The sequence below is a fragment of the Urocitellus parryii genome, chromosome 6 (genome assembly GCF_045843805.1).
Source record: "Urocitellus parryii isolate mUroPar1 chromosome 6, mUroPar1.hap1, whole genome shotgun sequence".
NCBI lineage: Eukaryota > Metazoa > Chordata > Mammalia > Rodentia > Sciuridae > Urocitellus > Urocitellus parryii.
The window spans coordinates 36,304,572-36,325,042 of NC_135536.1; the positions used below are offsets into that span (position 1 = coordinate 36,304,572).

The window sequence follows — 20,471 nt, forward strand, 5'->3', positions numbered from 1 at the left end:
GGAAAAGTGGACTGCTCTCAGAGACCATCTGCCAACTAGAAAGCTTAAAAAAGGAGCCAAAGGGCAAAATCTTTTGGACACCCTATTACTGGAGGTTTTCAAAACCTATGAGTATGGACAGCACTCCTGGAAGCTTGGCTTCTACCCCAGACACAACAGCCCCACCCTTAGCGAAGAACCTGAAATAACCCTATAAAAACATTCCCAGTAGTCTGGAAATGGTTTGTAGGAGTACAATATGCAAAGCCTCAGCACTACATTCTTCCAAAGGTCAGTCCCCTCCATTGTTTCATTTGCCCCTCACAACAACCTTTTAGAATCCAGGAAAAGGAGGAAGGGCAGACATTTCTCTCTATTTTACAAACCAAGAGACTAAGACACAGTGGGGTTAAGTGGCTTCCTCCAAATTCCATAGTTACTGATGGGTAAAATTGGATCTTGAAGTCAGTCTCCTGATGTTTAATCCAATGCTCTTTCCACTAATCCACTTCTTCTATACACACTGGGCTGGTTTTCTCTGAGAGATGAGGCCAGCAGCAAGTACAGAATGAGGACTCCTGGGCTGGGTTGAGCAGGGGAGAAGGAGTGTGGGGCAGTGCCTGACATGCTTCTTCCCAAGTTTTCCTTTGTCCAATTCTTATGATTAAAATGATTAGAGGTGGTAATAGGGTCCACTGGACAGTGCTTTGAAAACTCCAAGCCCTGTTCAGCTGCATCACTAAATGCCTAAGGGAAGAAGCAAGACTAAATGAATCCAGGTGGAAATGCAGGGCTGAAGTATCATGAGGCACGGTGGGCTTGACAGTGTTCTGGAGACATCTTCAATTCCCAACATCTCTTTCATGGTTTGGAGAGTGTAAAAAGTCCTATGCTTAGCCAGGTGTGCTGGCGCACACCTGTAATTTCAGGGGCTCAGGAGCTGAGGCAGGGGGATCACAAATTCAAAGCCAGCCTCAGAAAGGTATCAGACCCCTAAGCAACTTAGCAAGAACCTGTCTCAAAATAAAAAATAAAAAAGGGTTGGGGGGCTGGGGATGTGGCTCAAGCAGTAGCGCGCTCGCCTGGCATGCGTGTGGCCCGGGTTCGATCCTCAGCACCACATACAAAAAAAAAAAAAAAAGATGTTGTGTCCGCTGATAACTAAAAAATAAATATTAAAATTCTCTCTCTCCCTCTCTCCCTTGCTCTCTTAAAAAAAAAAAAAAAAGGGGGGGGGGGTTGGGGACGTGGCTCAGCAGTTAAGTACCCCTGGGTTCAATCCCCTGTAACAAAAAACAAACAAAAACCAAAAAACATTTTATGCTTGACTTTTCTGATCAACCATAACTCAACCTCAATTCATTCCTGATACTTTCACTTGGTTTTTTTTTTTTTTTTTTGGCCGAGCTGGGGATTGAACCCAGGGCAAGGCAAACACTCTACCAACTGAGTTACATATCCCTACCCTCCTGATAATTTCACTTGTAAACCAAAATTCAATTTGCTTCTTTATTTACTTACTGACTTACTTATTGCAGTGGCGAGAGTGAACCCAGGGTCTCACACATGCTAAGAAAGTGCTATACCACATAGTTACATTCCCATCCCCAAAACCCAATTTTAATCCAGGGTCAGGCATCCAGTTATTGCACTTAAAGGGGAAGAGAAGAGAATATTCACGTTCTAAAAGCATGATGTTCTATTCCCCTGGGATGCAGAATATGCTGTCCATTTCCAAACTAAAAAATTGTCACGAGATGTACAGTAAGAATGCAGAACAGGTCCAGAGGACTTAAAAACAGTGACAACCAGAGAGACTGAGATATAGAATCAGCATAGGGCCACAGCTGGAAACAGATGAAATGGAAGCACATTTGTTGTCTCAAACATGTGTACTTTCTTTTGGTGCTAACAGTCTATCCCAAGAGAACAGAGCTACTTGTAGAATGTAACTAAAAGAAGAAACAATCCCCCATCATCAAATCTGTGATACAAATATTAGGCAAAAAGTGAATAGATAAAAGATATCCTGAGTAGCACAAGTTTGTTTTTGTTTGTTTGTTTTGGTACTGGGGATTAAACCCAGGGGCACCTTATCACAGATATATCCCCAGCCCTTTTCATGTTTTATTTTGAAACAAGGCCTTGTTAAGTTGCTTAGGGCCTCACCAAGTTGCTGAGGTTGGCCTCAAACATGTGGTCTTCCTGCCTAAGCTTCCCAAGTTCTTGGGATTGCAGATGTGTGCCACAGTGCCCAGCCCAGAAGTTCTTTCTTTTTTATTTTTTTGGTACTGGGGATTGAACTCAGGTGCCCTCAACCACTGAGCCACATCCCCAGCCCTATTTTATATTTTATTTAGAGACAGGGTCTCACTGACTCGCTTAGCACCTTGCTTTTGTGAGGCTGGCTTTGAACTCATAATCCTCCTGCCTCAGCCTCCCAAGCCACTGATATTACAGGTACATGTCACCATGCCCGGCCACAAGTGCTTTTTTCCCCCTCCATATTTTTTTTATCCGTGCATTAAAGTTGTACATAATGGTGGGGTTCGTTGTTACGTATTCGTATATGCACATGTGGCACAATTCTTAAAAGATTTTTTTCCTTATATGTTTATGTAAAGTTCAGTGATAGGAATGAGAGGACATCTTTCCATCCTCTTCTCTGCTCAACCAGTCCCCACATGTGCTTGGCATGATGTGTTGGCTTAGTGTCCTAGGACTCAGGACATGTTCATCCCGTAACTCCTCACCTGCCAAAACTAAATGCACAGCTGTTCTCTGGAAGACATCAGTGCTGGGAAATGAAAGAACTAGGGACAGAGTTCCTAATAAGAATAGTAAATTCCTAGCCTACCAGGAAGTTATCAAAAGAGTGATCTACAGAGCATTTCAAAGTCAGCCAAGAAGAGAGCAATAGTCCTAGGGTTATAAAACCAGTTCAAGGGGTTAGAAAAACAATCAATAGCACGAGAAAAACAAGGTTTGACTTTGGTCTTTAAGATACTGAAAAAGGAGGAGGGAATAGCTAGGCTGTTTCTTAGAGCTGGGAATGGTTCCGAGGGGGAATGTGAGGGTGGGTGTTATTTGAAAGATCTGACCTTCTTAGGAATGAAGAGTCAATGTTCCACTAAGGGTTCTTGGAAAACAAACATGGCAATAGAGATCAGTAAATCAGATTCAGTGAGTCTCTGCTGTTGCTGTGACATTTCCAGAGTGTGTGTGCTCTCCTTCTCTTTCTAGGTCACAGGAGCCACTGGAAGATGGGATGCGAAAGACTAGAAGCCACTGGAGGGGTCTGGCCCACTTCCTGCTTCCACTTGTTCTTGGAGGCTCTGTGACACTTTCCAAGGAGCTGCCATGATTGGGAAGGTCTTAGTAGATTGGCATTGGGACCGGAGTAATTTTATAAAAAGTGCCCCCCATCTTAATTTTGGCAAAACTAAAATTACAAAGAAGAGCTCTGCTAGCTTGAACTGAGTGCTCAGGAGCAGGAAGGAGTGCTTCTCTGATTCTAGGAAGAAGCTTCCTAAAAAAAAAAAAAAAAAAACATAACCTGGGGCTGGGTTGTGGCTCAGTGGTAGAGCGCTCGCCTAGTACCCGTGGGGCCCTGGGTTTGATCCTCAGCACCACATAAATAAAATAAAGATATTGGGTCCGACTACAACTCAAAAATAAATATTAAAAAAAAAAAACCAAAACCATAACCTGAGAACATTTCTTCCACCTTAGTTGCTTCTGGAACTTGTGCAGGAGAGGATCGTTGCTTACAGCAGAGCAATGCTCTGGTGCTGGCAGATTTTACATTACATGCTCAAAAGCAACGTCTACAACATACAATCTTTAGTATAATTATTTGATTAATATTTCTCTCTCCCACAGTACTGTAAGCTGCAATAGCAGGAACTGTGTTTCTTTCCCTCATCTATGAAGTGTCTCCTAGTAGACAGACACTCCATAAATGTTTACTGAATAAATAATGTCTGACATCATTTACTGCATTTTTATTTGGAACTTCCAAATCCCATAACAATGTTGAGTGTGTATTGTACATAGGCAAACAAGTAAATCAACCTACTTATTTCAGTGCTGAGTAAACTAGACTGGCTATTATTATCAACTCCAATTCATAGGGAAGAAAGCAGGTCAATTATAATATTCCCATTTTCCAAATAAAGAAAATGAAGGAGAGGCATTATTATTCCTATTTTATGGATAAAGAAACTGAGATTCAGAGAGGTAGTTACTTGCCTAAATCACAGGGTAAGGTAGTAGTAGCTAGACTGGAACCTAAATCTTCTGCCACAATCTCAAGCATTTCACTTCCCACAGATACTGGAGTAACTTCATGCCCCACTCCACACAGGCAAGGGGAATAGTTTACACACAGCACTTATTAAAGAATCAGAACATATTGCTGGGTACAGTGGTACACACCTGAAATCCCAGCTACTCTGGAGGCTGAGGTAGGAGGATCACAAGTTTGAGGCCAGCCTCAGCAGCTTAGCGAAATCCGTCTCAAAAAAAAAAAAAAAAAAAAAAAAAAAAAAAAGACAGGGGATGTAACTCAGTGGTAGAACACCCCTGGGTTTGATCCCCAGTATCCCTCTGCCCACCAAAAAAGAATTGGAACAGATATCTGATTCCTTCCTTCTATCTCAATGGTGATTTACAAAACGTTCATGTCCACTACATTACTTGAGTCTGATAACTACTTTCTTAGGTGGGCAGGGCAAGTAGCATCATCCCTATTTACCTTTGTGGGAACTGAGGCTCAGAGAGAAGAGACTTGATCAAAGTCACATACTGCAAAAGTAGCAAAGCCTGGACGAGAGACCAAGTCCTTGGACTCCTGCCAGGGTTTCCTGCAGACTCCATGCTGCCTCTCCTCTAGAAACTGCAGGACACGCACTTCAGCTGGAGGGCTTCCAAACTTGGACACTGTCCAAATGAGACTTTCCTAGAGTGGCTTTGATAAAGGAGAACAGAGAACCTTTCTTTCTTTTTGGTACCGGGTATTAAACCCACAGGCACTTAACTACTGTGCTACATCCCCAGCCCTTTTTATTTTTTTTCATTTTTGAGACAGGGTCTCACTAAATTGCTTAGAGCCTTGCTAAATTGCTAAGACTGGCTTTGAACTTGTGATTTCCTGCCTCAACCTCCCAGGTCCCTAGGATTACAGGCGTGCACCACCATGCCTGGTGGGAACCTTTTTTCATGCGATTTAGGAGGAAAATCGACTACTGTGGGGATTTTTTTTTTCTCTATTGTTTTACTCTTTTACACATTGTCTATAAGGCCATTTAAGTGTGTGATGCACACCTGTCTGGTAATGCCTAGGTAATTGAGGTCAGGGTTTTACTCCTGCTTCCATCCACCCCAATTAACAAAGTAATCATCTTATCACACAGATCTTCTTTAGTGAAAAATGGATTCTGGGATGCCTGGACAATGAGGCCCAGCTTGGCTTGTTCTTTCAAAGAAAAGCTAAGCAAACCGTTGTATTAAAAATGGGCCAAAAGGGCGGGGGGGGGGGGCAAGTTGTATCAGCGGGCAAGTCTTCACTAGAAAAATTGCCGGAATTGAGAAAATCCACATTTGCCATGAATAATCACTAACCTCCCCACCTGTATGTCAATACTCATGTGACTCCCATTAAGGCATTACTCACATCCAGGCCTGTCCACACTAGAAAATCTGTAGCCATCAAAGTATTTCCTAGGGCATGGAATTATAGACTTCTAATGCCCAACAGACCCTCAGATCCAAAGGCTTTGGCTTTCCTTACTTTTTCATGTTAGTCTTAAAGTCTAACCACAGCTTCCTGTTGGGGCTTGGAGGTTCTGGCCATTTTCATGTCCAGAGAAAGCTGAAGTGAATCTGCTTTGTGTTTTCTCCAAAAATGGCTAGGAGACTCTCAGAGCTTTTCAGGACTGAGGGAACAGTGTGAAAGCAGGGTCTGGCACACTGGAGAGGCTTGACCCTCACCCCAGGCCTGCAGGCTCATGTGCCTCTCCCTGCACACACTTTCCCATCAGGGTTGTACAAACAGCTGCCACAGGGGTAGGAACAGGTCAAGACTCCAACATATTCCCTTCAGGACTGAATGTCCTGCAGATTGGAGATGTGGACAGCATGCAGGACTCTGCTGTTCTGGATTCCTTACTGGAAAGGGCAATAAACTCAAGAATTGGAGTAGCTACTGGGTTCTTACTTTGCCACTTAGAAGCCCTGTGATCTGAATCACTTCCTTCATGTACAGAATCGGAATAATCGTTCCTGCTCTGCCTACTTACAGGGTTGTTGTAGGGCTCAAGGGAGATCACATCCACATGAGGCACTTTATAATCTATGAAATGCTAATAAAGATAAGGACATAGTAGGATCTGTAGCAGTAGGGATAGGCACCAACTGTAGAAGAATCCAACAAGCTCGCTTAGGAGGCTTGGCTCTGAAACAGCACTGTACAGCCAGGACCATGAAGCATTCTCTGAGTCATTTGTCTACTTGTCTAGATATAATTTTTAGATGCTGCAGGTAGGCGGGCCGCAGGTAATTGCATTTCAAAAAGTATTTATTGAGCGCCCACTCAGTACATGCTTGCTTTGGAAGGTAATTGGGAAGCACTTGTTCACACATGGTCTTTTAATGAAATAGAAGGACATAACTACCACCCACCAGCCAATGAAAGACAGGCATTGTGGCCTGAGGGGCAAAAAGTACTCAGTCTCAAAAATGCCCTGCAAGGACTTAATTTTGCCTCCAGTGTTTCCCTGCCTGATTGGAGAACCAGGCAACTACAGGGAAAGACTTTGACTTCCTAAGTGGCAGGGACAATTTGCTCCTCATTTTCAGCTGACAAAGTCTGGAGATACTTTTGGTTTTCACACTGGAGTGAGATGTTACTGGTACTTAGGGTGGCAAGGCTGGGAATGTTGCTAAACATCCTTCAAAGAACAGATCAGCCTCACACAACAACCATCTGATTGCTCTACCTTCAATTTCAATGTCATCATCTGGTAATCTGGTAATCTCTCAAATCCCTAAATCCCTTTCAGCTTTGAATGTGGATTTTTTTTTTTTTAAGCACAAAATGTATGGTTCATGGGAATAACTCACTTTTAATTGGTACTGGGGATTGGACCCAGGGGAGCTTTACCACTGAGCCACATTCCCAGCCTTTTGTTTGCTTGTTTGAGGCAGGGCCTTGCTAAATTGCTGAGGCTGGGCTGGGGATGTGGCTCAAGCGGTAGCGTGCTCGCCTGGCATGCGTGCGGCCCGGGTTCGATCCTCAGCACCACATACAAACAAAGATGTTGTGTCTGCCAAAAACTAAATAATAAATATTAAAAATTCTCTCTCTCTCTCTCTCTTTAAAAAAATAAAATTAAAAAAAATAAATTGCTGAGGCTGCCTTTGAACTTGTGATTCTTCTATCTCAGCCTCCAGAGTCACTGGGATTACAGGCAGTTGATTCATTTTTTAACTGACAGTTATTATTCAACAAATACTTTCTAAGCACTTACATGTGCTACACTGAGAATGTGGAGACATGAAATTGAGTAAGACTCAGTCCCTGCTCTCAAGGAATTGTGTGAAGACATGTGTATACACACATACAGCTAACAGCACCAGGTAAAAGAGAAGTTACGGATGTGCTATGCAACATTTTGACACGGTATTAGGGATGAAAAAGACTACTGGTTGCAGGGGAAAGCTGCTAATGAGTACATAGATTCATATCAACAGAGAAAAACCGGAAAGGCAATTGGCTAGTTGCTGAAATGGTCAGTTCTTCACATCATCCAATCAGTGCAATCAAAATTTCTGAACCAGAATTAGTGAGTGTCTGAGTTGGGAGTTGGAGGAAAAGTAGGGGTGATAGAGGACGAGCTCAAGAAGAGAAATTAATATTTACTGAACACATACCACAGAATAGGGGCTTTGTTTTAACACTCCAAAAGAAACTTTCATTTAAACTTTCATTTAATAATTAAGTTGTTCAAGGATAGGAAGAGTGTACACGGGGAAGCAGTTTGCAAACCCAAGATTATCTCCAAAGCCGATCCTCCTCTGATGTATCACTGATGGCTCCTCCCTCTCTATTTGTTACAAGTCATGGAAAAATTCATCTTAAGCTTTCTACTTCCAGAACCAGGTCTCAAAAGCCCCCTTAAGGCAGCCTGATCTGCCTATTTCAGCTACTTACTAACCACCCTGCACAGAATTATATTCTATAAGAAGTAACTGAAGTATGCATTTCACAGACGTGCAAGTAGGCACCTTTAAGATAGAGATAAGGAAAAGTACACTGATAATTCTACAGCAACGATACTCCAGGCAATCTGCCTTCACAATATGCAGCTCAGTATGAGGTTGCCCAGGACATCTTCAGGCGTACTGTAAAACTCTCTCCCCAGAAGTGACATCACTGATGATGCTGAGTTATTTAAAGCAGGGAGCCAACCAATGGGAAAATGTATGACTGTGACAAAGAATAAGGGATGAGATGTGATCAATAAAGCTTCAGTCCAAACTTCAATCATTCTATAAATAAAACAGCTTAATATAGACTTGAGGGATTATTCTGCTTCTTAGAAATAAAATTCACCACTGCTTAGCACAAAGCCTAGGGTATAATGTACTCAGTGAGTGTTTGCTAAATTATGGAATAATCTCCAATCCTGTGACCAGCAGCCCCCACCTTTTTCCTAAGTGGCAGCTTGCAGTTTGCCATTTCTAGAACTCCATAGAAAAGGGACAGAAGTGGAGGTGAGTCTCTCTAAGCAAATTCTGGGACAGGAACAAGATATGGTTCTTCTTGCTCTGTATGCTCAATAGGGAGATAAATATCAGAAGAGAGGTCTGGGGATATAGCTCAGTGGTAGAATATCTGTCAGTCTGAACAGACCCTGGGTTTAACCCCCAGTACTAAAAAAAAAACAAAAAACAAAAACAAAAAAAAAAACCCAAAAAGAGAACACACATACACACAAAACAACAACAACAAAAAGCCAAACACACAAAAAAAAAAACACAAAAGAGAACAGTTTCTAGACCCCTGAGTTCCTAAATTGTTCTTGTTTTCTTCTTTCCTTCTTTCCTTCCTCACTTTCTTTCTGTTTTAGTGTACTGGGGATTAAATCCAGGGCATTTAAGTATGCTAGAAAAGAGATCACTAAATTGCCCAGCCTGGCCTCAAACTTGTGATCCTCTTGCCTCAGTCTTCCATGCAACTGGAATTATAGGTATGCACCACCACCCTAGGCATGGTCCTTGTGTTCTGTAGATTGGAATCTACTCCTGGAATAACTTGCTCCTGGCTGCTTTTCTAGATCCTCCCCTTGCCCCACAAAAGCAAGGAGAAAATAATGAGAGCAACAACAGATTCCTGAGACACTTAAGCTTGTAGGCAGCTGGATTAACCCTCAGAGGAAAGCAGAAAACCCTGGCAGCTTGGCACCTTTTGAGAAGTCCCAAACCTCTACTCATTTCAATAAGCTGATTTAATTCAGAAAAGTTGTATATTTGGTGCTAGCCTCTTTGAAAAGGTCATCTGATTTTGTACAGCATGTTTTTATTGTTGTTATTTTTCCAAATAAAATGGGCTTTTTGGTTCTTTCTTTTGAACTCCACTTTATACCTGCTGGCTTCCTCTTTTCTTTCCTGGACTCTTCAATATCTCCCGCTAGTCATTCATTCTGTTTAATTCTGCTCGTTGAGGGAACATTATGTAGCCCTGACAGTACCAGTTTCAATAAAATTGGTCCCAGAGCTCTCTGGTTCCTGGAGGTGGGAAGTGTGTAACAAGATCCCTGCTCTCAACCGCCTTGTGCTCCATGCTATAGAACACTGCAGTTAAATCTAGTAGCTTCAAAGTTCAATGACCTTGCTTTGCCTATTACCCCGTCCTTTATGTATTTGAATCTTGCGACCTTGCATTTTTCTCTTTTTTCCAACTTTCTTTTTCTTTTCTTTTCTTTCTTTCTTTTTTTTTTCTTTTCGTAATACTTGGGGTTGAACCCCACAGGTGCTTTACCACTGAGCTACATCCCCAACCCTTTTCATTTTTTTATTTTGAGACAGGGTCTCACTAAATTGCCTAGGCTGGCCTGGAACTTGCGATCCTCCTGTTTCAGTCTCAGGAGTAGCTACAGCTACAGGCATGTGCCACTGCGCTACCTGAACCTTGCATTTCCATAATGCTATTTATTGCCTGAAACTATTCATAAAGTACTCATCAAGTACCATGTACCTGGTTATAGCAAGTGCTCAGTAAACGATAGCTACTTCTTATTACATTGCTGGCTATAGACCTCCTACTCACCAAGATATGTTTCTTTTGAAATGTCTCTCAGCTGGCTTTTGTCCCAGAGTTTTCTTTGAGAATGATGAGAGTTTTAATTATATTTCATTCTGAATGAAACAAATCCTAATACTCTTATGTCTGTCTGTCTGTATTTGTTTCTTTCTTTTTTCTTTTTTTTAATATTTTATTTTTTAGTTGTAGTTGTACACAATATCTTTACTTCATTTATTTATTTTTATGTGATGCTGAGGATCGAACCCAGGGCCTCACACGTGTAGGCCAGTGTTCCACCACTGAGTTACAACCCCAGCCCTCTTTTTTTCTTTTTAATGTAAGTACAAACTTAAGAACCAATCTTTCTACTCCCTCCGCCTGGTCGGCATCCAGCAAACATTTTAGGTATTAGAAGCTAATACAGGGGCTGGGGTGGTGGCTCAGTGGTAAAGTGCTCGCCTAGCATACACGTGAGGCACTGGGTTCGATCCTTGGCACCACATAAAAACAAACTAATGTATCCACCTAAAACTAAGGATACATACATAAATATTAAAAAAAGAAGCTAATACATTATTTTAGAGTCCAAAATGTGAAATATTCTAAAGTGGTTTAGACCACATGGGTCTGAAATCTTTTGGACCTGTCATTTTTTCCATCAGCTCAACACCATTTGAGTACAATTATGCCTATGGCCACATTTCTCTGTTGAAAGATATCCTTTTTAAAAAACATTTTTTCCCAAAGTTTTTCAGTATTAGACATTTACAGTCCTTCCAGATTCTAGTCTTGAGCTGTCTTCCTCCATGGCCCATTCCACCACCATGTGACACACATCATCCTTTCTCCTGTGGTTACCAAGTAGAAATAGGGTATGGGGAAGCATTTTGGCTCTGGAGATAGACCATTCAGTTATCAACTGTGTGAACCTCAGCAAATTACCTATCAGCTTTGTGACTCAATTGTTGCCTATTTACAATAACAAAACAATAAGATCAATTTTCGTAGGATTGTTGTCAGTATTAAATAAGATAACATATGTAAAGAGCTTACAGCACAGGAACTAGCATTTAGTAAAAGCTGGATACTTTTTTTTTGTTTTTAATTGTGTTAGTTGGGAGACTATGGTCTAGTACCTAGACCTGTATCCAGTATTACCTTGCAGCAAATATAACAAGTTTCCTCATGAGCATACAGTGTACTAAAAACAAAAGGTCTCACAAATTATGAACATTTTTTTCTTAGGCTCTATAGACTCTTGTTTGTCTTCAGATCTAATTTTAGTGCATGTATCTAAATACATGACTAATACACAGTTCCAGACAGTCAGGAACTCTAACGTGGCTGGAAGGTGTGCAATGGAGGAGTTAATGGGAACATAGCTCAGGTTTGCCCCAAGTCTTTCTGCAATTACACGGGGAACACTGCCTTCCTCCACCCTGACTATCCAGCACCCCAACACTGGGAATACATTAATTGCTTCATCTACAAAAATGAATAAGGACCTCTGCCCAGTTTCTACAGGAAAACATCCCTTTAAGACATAAAAATAGAAATAATAGAAGATCTTGGTTCAAGATTCAGACAAGTTCTGGGTTTGAATTCTAGTTCCAAGACTTTTTAGTCTTGTGACCTTCCACAAGTTGCTTATCCCTTTGAGTTCCTATTTCCTTATCTGTAGGAAGAGATAAGTACCTACCACATAGGGTTTATTGTGAAGGACAAACAGATTTTGTACCTTAGATAACTGGATGAGAATGCCTGTCAGGTGATATATTAATAAACAACAAGTGAATTTTGCTGGTCTTCACAATCTTTTTAGATTTGGGGGTGGCGGGGGGCTTGATGTAGTGGCATATGCCTGCAAGTTTGGGCTATTAAGTGAAATCCTGTTTCAAAATAAAAAATGAAAAGGGCTAGGGGATGTAGCTCAGTGGTAGAGCCCTTGCCTACTATGTGCTAAGGCGCTGGATTCAATTCCCAGTAACACACACACACACACACACACACACACACACACAAAAGATTTTGGGGGGACTCCACATTCATGATGAAATCTAAGGTCATCTGCTACCAAGAGTTTTCCTTAGTCAAATACTCAGAGAACAATAGACTTGTTAGGTTAGGATAAGGGTGCTGTTGAAAACTAAACAAAGACTAGAGGTATAGCTCAGTGGTAGAGCACTTGCCTAGCATGCCCGAGGGCGTGGGTTCAATTTCCAAAATCACATACGCACAGAGATCAAAACATACCAACAAAACTGTCCAGGTTGATGAAATTATTCCTAGCTTAAAATGTCCCCATTGCCCATCAGATAAACACTTCTTATTACTAATGTCTTCAAATTTTTGCCCAAGAGCCAATTAAATTAATTGTTCTGCTAAGCAATAAAGATTCTTAGATATATAAGACACTATTTTTCTTCTTTCCTTTCTTTCTTTACTATTTTATTTTCTTTCTTTCTTTCTTTCTTCTGGTGCTGGGGATTGAACCCGGGGCCTCACATATTCTAAGCACGTGTTCTATTGTTCTACCATTGAGATACATCCTCAGCCAAGACACTGTGTTTTTGTTGTTTTCCAATGCTGGGTTCTAAGCAAACACTTTACCAATGATTACACCTCCAAACCCCAAGACAATAATCTATGCTCAAGGAAATAACAGTTTAGTCATTGTCCTTTTGCTTACAAAGTACCCCAGAATTCCCAGTACCTTAGTATCTTTTACTCCATTTTTTCCCCACATATTTTCAAGAGGCTTCTTTGCCGAGCATGGTAGCACACACCTGTAATCCCAGCCATCTGGGAGGCTGAGGCAGGAGGATCACAAGTTTGAGGTCAGCCTCAGTAATTTAGCGAAGCCTTAAGCAATTTAGCTATATGCTGTCTCAAAAGAAAAAATGAAAAGGGCTTGGGACACAGCTCAGTGGTAAAACGCCCCTGGGTTAAATCTCAGTTCCAAAAAAAAAAAAAAAAAAAAAGGCTTCTTAATCTGCTTGCTAGTGAGAATTATTCCTTGTGCTTCCTGACCTAACTTTGCCCTCCCGCAGCTCTTACTAAGACATGCTGTTAATGTTTCTTTTTAATAAATATGAATCCTATCTTCTCACTCAGATAAGTAATTCCAGGACATGACTCCTGTAAGTTCGTTTTATATTTCCATAATACCTGATATTCTGTTATTTCTACTTTCAATCATCAATGATAATTATGAATGAAATTTTATGAGCTTATATGAAGTATATAGTTTAACTTATCCTTCTAAGTCAGTTGGGTATGAGACAGATTTGGGTCAATGCTGCTTTCCCATATCATATCATCTGATTCACTTAGGAAATTTCCTGTCTCCTTTTGCCTTTTAATTCACTTTCTTCCATAGTGTTGACATTGAACAGCAAGCAGATCACTGAATTCTGCATGGAAAATGCCAGTTCTATTTTTGCATTTATTTTGAAACCCTGTTTCAAAATAAAAAATGAAAAGGGCTAGGGGATGTAGCTCAGTGGTAAAGCCCTTGCCTACTATGTGCTAAGGCCCTGGATTCAATTCCCAGTGCCCCCCCACACACACACACACAAAGATTTGGGGGGACTCCACATTCATGATGAAATCTAAGGTCATCTGCTACCAAGAGTTTTCCTTAGTCAAATACTCAGAGAACAATAGACTTGTTAGGTTAGGATAAGGGTGCTGTTAAAAACAAGGACTAGGGGTATAGCTTGAATCATTATCATCCACTCTGAAACCCCTCTAGAAGAGGACAGGGCAGCACCTCAGCACATCTGCAACTCATAGCCAAGCAGCAGGGAAAGCAGAAAGTATTTTGCCCCTACATCATCCTAAAGGGGACAATTATATCTATCCTAATTTGAACTGAGGTAGAATAGTGCCAGTTACCTCTACAATTTTTTTTTTTGTGGTGGTGTTGGGGATTGAACTCATGCCCTTGTGCATGCAAGGCAGGCATTCTACCAACTGAGATAAATCCCCAGCCTACAAGGATTCTTATACTTTCGAAAAAATCCTGATTTTTCTGAAACCACATATTATATTTGAAATCTCTTTTCACCACAGAATACCAGTATCATTGCTCGTTACTATAATGTCACCATGGGGAACCCTGGCAGTACTCACATTGAAATACTATCCATGAGGCAATGGACAAACCAGTAGTAATATTCACTCAGATGAAATTGTACTTATTATATCAGAACACTCCTATTTCTTCATAGTCTTAGAAAAAAAAATTTAAAGAGACAAAGACCTCAGGACATAGTCAACTTCCCTCTATCTGAATACCTGCATTTATGGAGGGATGGGTAAGCAAGGCTGAAGCAGGAAAAAGGAGGTTTGCTTGTGTTGTGCATGAGGACTCTGTGTATCAGTCAGAGCCTTCCCAAAAGGAGGAAAATGCTTAATCCATTCAGTCAAATTGAGGAAAGAGGCAACAGGCTCTAGGCTATGTATAGATTGCAAATTGGCATGAGCTATACCTATTAAGTTCCTGGCTGATCTCATTTTACAGATCAATTGAGATAAAGTAAAGGAGAGGCAAAGAAAATGTAATAAGAAAAAGTAATGAGAGATTAAGATCATGACTATGATTTTTTTTTAAATATTTTATATAACTGTAGAATGCCTGGAAAACCTCTACGAGTTAGAGAATTAGAAAAAGTAGATCCCATTTTGAAAGGGACTGGAGATAACATGATCACTGAAGTCTGGGTGTGGAGGTGAAGAGGATTATCTGAATACTGTACTGATTTTATTTGAGTTCAAGGGTGTTCTCCAGTGTCACTTTGCTCTCATGCCAAAGTGTCTCTGAGATACATGAAACATGTTGTTGTCTAGAGAAACTGGTTTATGAGCCACAAGACATTTTAAGCCTTCACAAAGGAACTCTGGAGAGAGACCACACATCAACACATTGGGCCTGACCATTCTGTACCCTTCTTGTGGGAAGAAGTAAAGCTGTCTATCAAAGATAGTAGAGAAAACTCATTCTCTGAAGGGCAGGAATGTGCCATTGCTTGACATCCATCCTCAGAGCTTCTCTGAAAAGAGGAAGCTGTGTTGTCTTGAGCTGTAATTGGGACCTCGGCTCTACAGAGGGTCTTTGAGAGAGATATCATCATGGTCTGCACTGGCACTGAGGGCCACCCAACTCCTTACCTTCAAAGCCTCCAAGACAGGACACATTTTACTCATCAATTCCTCCTGCACTTTACATTATAGTTACTATTCCCTTTGAGAACTTACAGAGTCTTCTGTATTAAGAGATAGGTGGATTCTACTAGTCAACTAGAGAAAACTGTAAACTGTTTGTAGAAGACCACAATCTGTCCCCTTTTTCTTCCATAATTTCTTCATCTGTGAAAAGTGAATAACAGCCCTGTCACATCTACTTCACACAGTAAAAGTGCTGCATAGGATGGAAAAGGCTATAAAAAGTCAAGGGATTATTATGGTGGTTGTTGCTATTTTTATTACACATTCCCTAGTTTCATCTAACATACAACAATAAAATATCTACTAAATATGCCTCAAAAGCCAGTTTACAGCCTGCGGAGGGTGTTTGCATAAAACCAAGTTAAAAAAAATCCATGTCCCTCAGCCCGAATCAAAACCTCCAAGTGAAGAGCCAGGTCACCTATATTTTTAACAAGCAATGTCAGAAGGCATAATCAGCCAGGTTTGTGACCCTTATTTGCTCCATTCCACGAAGAGACCTGTTTAGCCTGGTTTGGAGGAAGAGGCTTATGACAAATATGACTTCCATGCCTCTCAAACTTGACCAGTGGAGGTGGGTTAAAACACAGGTGACTGATCATACTTTTCTAAGAGTAGGAAGCAAAACCAGTGCTTCAGAGGGATTAACATCCCACCGAAGGACCCCTAGAGTGCGGAAAGGGCAGTAGGTGGGGAAAAAAATTGGACTCACCTACAATGATACCACAAGCACTGACCAATCCGATCTCTTTCTTCAGGGCTACTCCGCCCCCTCCGGAACCGGCCTCGGGACTGGCCTCCCGCTCGCTCCCACCTGGGTGGTTCTTTTCGGTATTATTTCGGTGCCTGGCTCCTTTTTCCATCTTTCTTGTTAGGATTCGAACCTCCAAAAGCTCTCTATTTAAATGCATGTGCGAGTAGATAGATATAGAAAGAGAGAGAGAGAGAGAGAAAACCTTTAAAATTAAAACGCCCTTTTCCAAAATAGGGACCACTCCTACCCTCTAAAAAAGACAAGCAGATAAAAGGAAAAAGTGAGATAATAACTATTCTGTATTGACGCTTTCTTATCACTCCTGCTTATGACAAGGAACGTGTTGTTTAAAAAAAAAAAAAGAAAAGAAAAGAAAAAGGAGATGGGGGCTGGGGATGTGGCTCAAGCGGTAGCGTGCTCGTCTGGCATGCGGGCGGCCCAGAGTTCGATCCTCAGCACCACATACAAAGATGTTGTGTCCGCCGAAACTAAAAAATAAACATTAAAAATTCAAAAAAAAAAAAAAAAGAAAGAAAGAAAAGAAAAAGGAGATGGGAGAGGAGACATAAAAATTTACATATAAAAATAGAACTGTACCAGCGACTCCAGCTGGAATTCTCCTGAAAGGGGTGTATCTTCGGAAATCAGGATGGTTCTGCTCCGTGGACCAGGCAGTGGCTTATTTCAGACGCTTCAAAAAGACAGTCGTCTGGATTTCCTTGCAGCTCTCCTCCTAACAAAACAGATTGCCTTTACCTCCCCCTTAGTCTTTTCGTTTAGGATGAGGCTAACAGGAGTTTTCATTAACTGGAGGGTGGGAAAAGGCAATCCTCAGGTACTTTCTTCTTTTCCCAGAAAGACAAAAGCTGTGGACCTGAGCGGCTTGCTCTAGATCTGCTTTCCACCTGCTGTGGGATTCTTTCCCCTTCCCGTCTTCTGCTTCCGCTTTTCCCAGATGTCCTCTCCTTTTTTCCGCTGGGTCTTCTCGTCCTTTTTTCCCAGGGTCGGATCTCCGATCTCGGTGCTTACGGCACGGACTGCTCCATCGCTCCGGGTTACGGGAGAGTGGTTCCTCCACACGCGAATGTGCTTCCCTTTTAGCTAGGGGTTTTATTTGCTGACCCAGGCTCCGCCTCCACCTCCTGCGTCCCTCTCCATCCTCAGTCCCTTCTCCTCCCTCCTCTTCAATTTAAATATTAGCACAGAGCCCCCCCACCCCACCCCTAGGATCTCCGACAAAATGGATTAAAACATTTCTCTTTGTAATCGGGTCTTTCTCCTTGTAATTAAGTGGAAGTAAAATCCTTTCGCGTCCACGGCTCCGGGAGAGCTCAGTAACCAGTGTTGCACTATAGGTCGTACAGCATTTGTGAGCTTTATAAAATAAAGGAACAGTGGTGCCCATGCTTTTAATGCCATCAAAAATGAACTGGCCAATGTATTGAAATAGTTAGGTCTGGATCATTGGAGGATAAAGGAGAGAAGATTGTAGGGATAACATCTTTAAGAGTCGTTTCTTGAAATTAGAGGGAATCCATGGGTGGGGGAGGAGAGTAGAAGGAATTAAAGATAATGCAAATATGTCATTTAGTGTTATTGTGAACTATGAAGCGGGTGGGGGGGGGAGGACCAAAATCACCAGGAAGAGGTGGCCTCACTGCTCACAACTCTTATTTAGGTACTGAAACATAAAAGCTGTGACTCTGAGCCTGGTGTCACACTTTCTAATATTTTTACGTCTGTAAGTTATTTGAAAAGTAGACCTGGGACTGATCAGAACCCCACTACTCAGGAAGCAGACTGACACTCAGGAAGCAGACTGACAGACGTTGAGAGATGACTAACATTACCATATTGATATTATACCTCTACTTTCCCGAAGAATTTCACTCAAAACTGTTGCTTTACCACGGAAGCAGTGATGTCTATTTCCAATTGTAAAATACTTGAAAAAAAAAAAAGTATGAAGCAATGTAGCAGACAATACTATAAATTTAAAGTTATTGTGGAATCCTATTAAGTATATTATGAACAATTATTTTATTTTAAAATGGGTCTAAAAAATAAAAATTCCTAAACGGAACAATTTTACAAATCTTTAGTTCCAAAAGATTTGGGGTTTTAAGGAAAACAAATACTTTTTATTCTTTAAATTGGGGTTGGATGAGCTATTGTACCAAAAGCTTTTCCAAATGGGGTAAAGTCCGACAGCAATCTTCTTTTCAGTCTGCTCCTTGATCACTCAGCAAGTACTAAGATGTTTCAAAGGTTAAAATTTCAACCCTTCTCCTTCTGCTGGTTCAAAATATAGCAATTTGAAAACCTCAGCAAAAAAAAAAAAAAAAGAAAGAAAGAAAAAGTGTGGGTGGTGTATAAAGGATTTTCAACAAAAAGAACAGACAAGGCAGGAATATATAGCACAAAACTCTGTGGGAGAGAATGAGTCATGGAAAATGAAAAAATCTGAATTGCCTCTGGCCTTTCCTGACAACCTTAGAAAGCACTGAGGAAACATTTGATGGATTTATTTTTAAAAAATCCTATTTGAAGACTTCTGCTCAGATTTCAACATCAAGGGATAAAACAATCTTTCTGCTTCTCAAACGTGAGTTCTTCTAGTAAAGCTTGTAGTTCTAATTTAAATAGTTTAGACTGACTATGGGATAAAATACAAGTATGATGAATTTGAAGTCTCTTGCTAAAACAAATGCAAAATGACAGTGGGACTATAAGCTTTAGCCCTCTATTTCTGAATTATGAAGCTAAAGGTGGTTGTGAGATCAAATGCATTTCTGGGATACAATGTAGCACCAAACTGGTTGTTGAGGATTAATATTTCTATTTTTGTAGCACTTGGAATTTATAAGTAACTTGACAGTCTATTAATGGTGTAGTTTAAAAGCTAGGAAAGGAATCTCTTATCCTTCAAAGGGACCATTCATAGTGTGTGCCTCTATTTAGGTTGGGATCTTTTTGTGCAAAATTTCATGAGACTTAACATTGAATACATGTGAGAAAGAAAAGTCTTGGTGTAATATGTTGAGAAATATCTGTAAAAAAAAAGGATTAATTGAAGTTATTACATTTTGAGCACTGAATTCTTTTTCATCTATATTCATTTTACACTTATATAAAGTATTTTTATTTTACTCTACATTTATATATGCATGTATGTTTGTGTTTATTTATTTCTGGTACTGGGGATTGAACCCAGGAGTGCTTTGTCACTGAGATATATTCGCATCCCTTTTTAGTTTTTGAGACAGGGTCTCACTAAGTTACTAAGGGCCTAAGTTGCTGAGACTGGCCTGCAACTTGTAACCATCCTGTCACAGTCCAAGTTCCTGGGATTGCAACTACACCTGGCTTATTCTACATTTAAACAGTGCTTTGTAGTCTACAAACCATTTTGAACAATATCTCATTTTTCCCCTCCTCATTAAATATCTTGGGTAGACAAAAACAGTTATTTTTTTAAAAAAATATTTTTATTAGATGTTGATGGATTTTATTTATCTATCTATCTATTTATTTATTTATTTATATGTGGTACTGAGAATCAAACCCAGTGCCTCACACATGCTAGGACAGCGCTCTGCCACTGAGCCACAACCCTAGTCCCCCAAAACAATATTTTAATGATTTATTTTTTATTTTTGTGGTGTTAGGGAGTGAACCCAGGGCCTCACACATGCTAGGCAAACACTCCACCACTGAAGTAAAACCCCACACCCTATTGTATAGAGTTTAAAGATTAGGTAACTGAGGTTTCAAGAAGTATCTTACCTGGGGTCAAAGACCAGACACTTAATCTCTTCATGGGCAAACAGGAGATCAGTGGTTTACACTTATTATTTTTTTTCAGGGCACTATAGCTCAACTTCTTTCACCCGATGGAAACAGAAAATTTTTGAGTATTACCTGGGCCCCTGTCATGTTTTCTAGAGTTGGTGTCATAGCTGGGCCCTTTAGAGATCCACCTTGATGCCAACATTTTTGTGAAATGAGACCAACTGGACTTAACCTGGGCCCTCTACATTTGTCACCTTTTTTTTTTTTTTTTTCATTTTTAGCTGTAGATGGACACAATACCTTTATTTTGTTATTTCATTTTTTTGTTTTGTTTTTTAATGTGGTGCTGGGGATTGAAGCCAAGTGCCTTATGCATGCTAGGCAAGCGCTATACCACTGAGCCACAAACCC

At 40.7% G+C, this 20,471-nt stretch overlaps 2 protein-coding genes across 2 annotated transcripts in view; one reads left to right on the forward strand and one right to left on the reverse strand.

Moving 5' to 3' along the window:
* The window catches only part of Slc7a8 (solute carrier family 7 member 8), a 58,069-nt gene extending 40,731 nt beyond the window's left edge, over positions 1-17,338 (reverse strand). The window contains exons 1-2 of the mRNA XM_026406050.2: positions 16,866-17,338; positions 16,227-16,411 (exon numbers count right to left, since the gene is read on the reverse strand). Of these exons, the coding sequence (XP_026261835.1) occupies positions 16,227-16,377 (151 nt within the window). The 5' untranslated portion in view covers positions 16,378-16,411; positions 16,866-17,338. The remainder of the gene's footprint in view (positions 1-16,226; positions 16,412-16,865) is intronic.
* The window catches only part of Rnf212b (ring finger protein 212B), a 145,435-nt gene that overhangs the window by 64,699 nt on the left and 60,265 nt on the right, over positions 1-20,471 (forward strand). The window lies entirely within an intron of this gene.